Source organism: Neophocaena asiaeorientalis, unplaced genomic scaffold (assembly GCF_003031525.2).
Source record: "Neophocaena asiaeorientalis asiaeorientalis breed wild unplaced genomic scaffold, Neophocaena_asiaeorientalis_V1.1 scaffold41, whole genome shotgun sequence".
Classification (NCBI taxonomy): Eukaryota; Metazoa; Chordata; class Mammalia; order Artiodactyla; family Phocoenidae; genus Neophocaena; species Neophocaena asiaeorientalis.
The window spans coordinates 1,324,848-1,329,387 of record NW_020171994.1 but is presented as its reverse complement, the minus strand read 5'-3'; the positions used below and the strand labels follow the sequence as shown (position 1 = coordinate 1,329,387).

Genomic DNA, 4,540 nt, shown 5'->3' with positions numbered 1-4,540 from the left:
CCATGGAAGCTGGAGCTTCCATTTTCAAATTTAATGTTCCACATTTCTCGGAATAGCTTTATTATTTATTAATTTTTACTGGTGTATAGTTGCTTCAGCTCATTTCTTACCCCTAGTCCCCTCTCCACACCCCTGACTTTAACATCCTCATCATGAACCAAACCTTGCTTGCACCACCAGTGTGCCTTTCCCACCCCTGCCTTGGCTGTAACACTCCAACAGCACTGCTTTATACCATTATAAGTGTCCCCTTGCCTCCATGAAAGAATTTCAGTCGTTGCCTCTGACTTCTCAGCTCCTTGTGACACCACACCTTCTGCTCTGTTAACCCAGGTTGGCCCGTACCAGTAATGGTTTCTCCATCACATCTCTCACCCTGCCCCCAGTGCAATAGATTCCATGGACGTCGACCCCTTGGAGTGCAACCGCCCCATCCAACTCTCTGGTAGAGGGAGTCCCTTTCTGAGAACACCAACGCGTGAAATAGGTCACCTCTCCGCTTAGGCCCAGCACGATTTATGTCCTCGAGGAGCTCACAGTTCAATTGGGAGGATAAACAATGACCAGCAATATAAGTGCTCTAGCAGATATATGCACAGGAGAACACAGAGGGGACACCTGACCCACACTGAAAAGGTCAGAGAAGGTTTCCCAGTGGAGGTGACATGAGTTGGATGAGGCAAGGTGGGGAGAAGGTAGGGGCAACATGCGTGGAGGCACAGAGGTGGGAGGCAGTGATTTCAGGGCACTGCCAGTCACGTGGCTTAGCTGGAGTATGGGGAGTGACAGAAGATAAGCCTAGAGAAGTGTCTAGGGACCAGATTGTAAAGGGCCTTGTACCGCATGTGAGGAGACTGGGCTTCATTTAACTTGTGATGAGGAACTGTTGGGGGGTTCTAAGTAGAGGAGTGAACTAAAACTCCGAGTGGGGCAAGAGACAACTAAGTATTTTAGGTTTGGTTTGGTTTGATTTTACAGTTTTTAAATCTTTTATTTTGAAATAAATTTAGACTTCCAGAAAAGTTATAAAAATAGTACAATAATTGCCTATATATCCTTCACTCGGTTTCCCCCTAATGTTAGCAAATTTTTTTCTTCTTTTTTGGCCATGCCATGTGGCATGTGGGATCTTAATTCCCCGACCAGGGACTGAACCCGCGCCCCCCTGCAGTGGAAGCGTGGAGTCTTAACCACTGGACCACCAGGGATGTCCCCGAATGTTAGCAACTTATAAAACTGCAGTACAAAGGAAGTTAATATTGGTCCAATACTATTACTAATCTAGAGTCTTTATTTGAATTTCATCAATTTCCCCCTAATGTCCTTTTTCTGTTTCACAATCCAATTCAAGATCCCATATCGTACTTAATTGTTATGTCTCAGTCTCCTCCAATCTGTGATGGTTCCTCATTCCTTCCCTGTCTTTCAGGACTTTGACACTTTTGATGAGTACTGGCCAGTTATTTTGCAGAATGCCTCTCAGCTGGGGTGTGTCGGATGTTTTCTCATGGTTAGATTGAGGTTATGCATTTTGGGGCAAGAATACCACGAGGGTGGCATTGAGCCCCTTTCAGTGCATCATGGCAGGGGTACATGATGTCGATGTACCTTGATCACTTGGTTAAGGTGGTGTCTGCAGGATCCTCCACTAACAAACTTACTCTTTTTCCATTTGTAATTAGTAAACATCTAGTGATTTCATACTTTTAGAATACGTAAACATCCCGCTTCCCCTCAAATTTTGCCTGGTAGCCGAAGATTCTGATGGGAGATAAGGATGAAAGACTATGGCATGTCACAGGGAAAGAATGGGAGGACTTTTGACATCCAGGAGCATCACTGAGGGGGCACTGAAATGTCTGGCAGGGGGTGTCTCAAAGGAGTAGTAGGGGACTGCTAAAAAAAAGGACTAACGTAAGTCCTGTAGGCCCTTGGCTTATGTCACGGTTTGGAAAAGGACCAGCTTCTTGGGTGAGGGTTATTTCTTCCAAATGCCTAAAGCTGTCTGGCTCCAAGTCCCACCTACACACAACAAGGGCTGCTTGCAGACCAGTGGGCAGTTAGCACAAACACGGAATCGTGTTCACTCTTCTGGCAAATCGCAGCAGCCTGGGTTGGCCTGATGATCTGGGTCATGGTGGGCTCCTGGTACCCTTTTCTCACCTCCCGCTTACCTTTGGCAGGCAGATCCATCATGCAGAATGGGGTGCCCCGGACCATCACTTCTTGCATGATGATGGCAAAGCTATAGACGTCTCCTGCAAAAGAACGTAACCTGCTGCCCCTCGGGGCTCTCAACAGTTCAGGGGCCATCCACAGCAACTCTGAAAAGAAAGCATTGTGTAATGAATACAGGGCGGATTAACTGACAGCACCTGCAATGCCCTCGAGGTCTCCAAGGGTGCTGTTTCATTGACTGCTTTATATTGGTATTAAGACAGACTGGCATGCTAGTGCCTCCGCGCCCCCCCCTCCCCCTGGAGTCTGCATTTATGAATCTAAGGAATTACTCTCAGAGAAAGCATACTACTTTCCCCACACCAGGACCACGTAGGCAGACACAGCGGAGGTGTGGGGAAGGGCAGAGAAGCTCGAAATAAAAAAACTATCTGGTGCTGACTTTCTTGCTCTCTTGAGCCTGCAAGTAGCAGTTGGCAGGCTTCCAGGGAAAGGCGAGTGCCCTGCCCGACTGGTTGCCATGGATTTGCTGTGTGCTGAGATCTATATGTGTCTGATAATTTGACTGTGCTGGGGCTCGAGGAGTCATAAGTTGCTTTCTCCAGGTCTTATCTAAGAGGATTAGAGGATCCCCAAGTCTCCTCTGTTCCTTGCAGAGCAAAAGGGTGCAGCAATTCCTTCAACTCAGTTCTGCAAATATTTATTGAGGATTTACTATGTACCAGGCACTGTGCTAGGGACAGGGGCAGTGCCAGAGATGAATTAGACCTTGCCTTTGCCCTTGCAGAGTTCACAGACCAGTGGGCAAGACACACACGTGTACCCCTAACTGCAGTACAACAGAGATAGTGATGAGGGCCACTATATAGTGTAAGGAAATGAATCTATTAAAAGCCACTACTGAGAACCCACTGTGTGCTCTGCTGCACTTCAGACCCGAACAGAGAAAAAAAGATATTATCTCTGCTTTCAGAGAGTTATGGCAGAGACTCAGAAATTTGGGGCGAGGGCCCCTTAAGCAATATATAAAGAAATACCAGTTAATAATATAAATTGAGTAGTCAAAAAAATTGGAGGGAATGCTTCATATTGAAACATATGAAATTCCATTTCTGTAGATCAAAAATGGTTCAATATTGGCAATTCCATGAGGTTCAAGCTAATAAAAAAAACTGAGCTGATCAAATTAATCCAGGAAGGCTTCCCGGAAAAGTTAAAGGAGCTTGTTAAGAAGGTCAAGGATGCAGTTTCCTAGAGCCGACGACAGGGTAAGGGCTTTGCAGGGAGAAAGAACAGTATGTGCAAAAGAACAAGAGGTAGAAAGGAGCAAATTGCGGATGGGGGTGCTGGTAAGCAGATTAGCTTGGCTGAAGAGAAGGGCTCTGTTAAGGAATAATGAGAAATGAGAAATGGGGTTGATGAAGTGGGGGAGGGAGGGTGGCTGGAAGAATGAGGGCAGAAGGTGAGAGGCCCTGAGAGCCAAATGAAGGCATTTGGAGCGAATACAAAAGGCAGTAGGGGTGCTGGAGCTGGAGAGGGATTTGATGAAAGCCGTGTTCGGGAAGATTAATCTGGCAACCTGCACAAACTGGATTGAAGAAGGAGAGAGGCTGGAATCAGGGAGACCGGCTAGGAAGCTATTACAGTAAGAGCCAGAGGCGAGGTGGAAGGGGCCTGAATGGGGGCAGGGGCGACAGCAGCAGGATGGGGAACGAGATACATAGGTAGGCTACAATGGACAGGGAAGGGACAGGGCTGGGGATAGGCTCAATATGCTCTTCCGAGGGGAGAGAGGTGGAGTAAACAGCAGGTTGATGTCCAGATAGGGAGGCTGGAAAAGAGTGCCTCCTGAGTGTGAAGGTGGCATGGGGAAAGCGCTGGCTAACTTTTCATCTTGTCAAATTTGGGGTATTGGGAAGGGAGCCCAAAGGACAAGGTCCTATGAAGCATGAAGGAGGATAAAAGGTCAGAGATGATTTTGGTTTGTTAGTGAAACCCAGGAAAGAGAAACTCACCCTGGAAATTCTTACTTTGAGCCAACTCTGATCAAAATGGTGGAACAGGGAATTCTAGCCTCACCCCGAGTCACATACTCATCTCTCTTTGCCCTCCAGGTGTCCCCAGCCTTTGTCCCCCAACTCGCCTGTCCCACCACCCCTGTGAGTCTCTGATACGCTCACTATAGTGGTTTTGTCCTTCTATCTCCTCACCTAGGAGAACTGATATTTGCAAATAAAGCCAAAAAGACTGAATAACACTTTAGTCAAAGGAATACATTTCTGACCATGGGATTTCAGGCATACGGTTTTGGGGGGAGGGAAAATGGTATGCAGCTGCTTCTTCCTGGCATCCTCTCTCCCTA

At 47.1% G+C, this 4,540-nt stretch overlaps 1 protein-coding gene across 1 annotated transcript in view; it reads right to left on the bottom strand.

The window, feature by feature from the left end:
* Positions 1 to 4,540, bottom strand: part of GUCY2F (guanylate cyclase 2F, retinal) — an 85,557-nt gene that overhangs the window by 21,321 nt on the left and 59,696 nt on the right. The window contains exon 11 of the mRNA XM_024748490.1: positions 2,175 to 2,324. Coding sequence (XP_024604258.1) covers positions 2,175 to 2,324 — 150 coding nt within the window. The remainder of the gene's footprint in view (positions 1 to 2,174; positions 2,325 to 4,540) is intronic.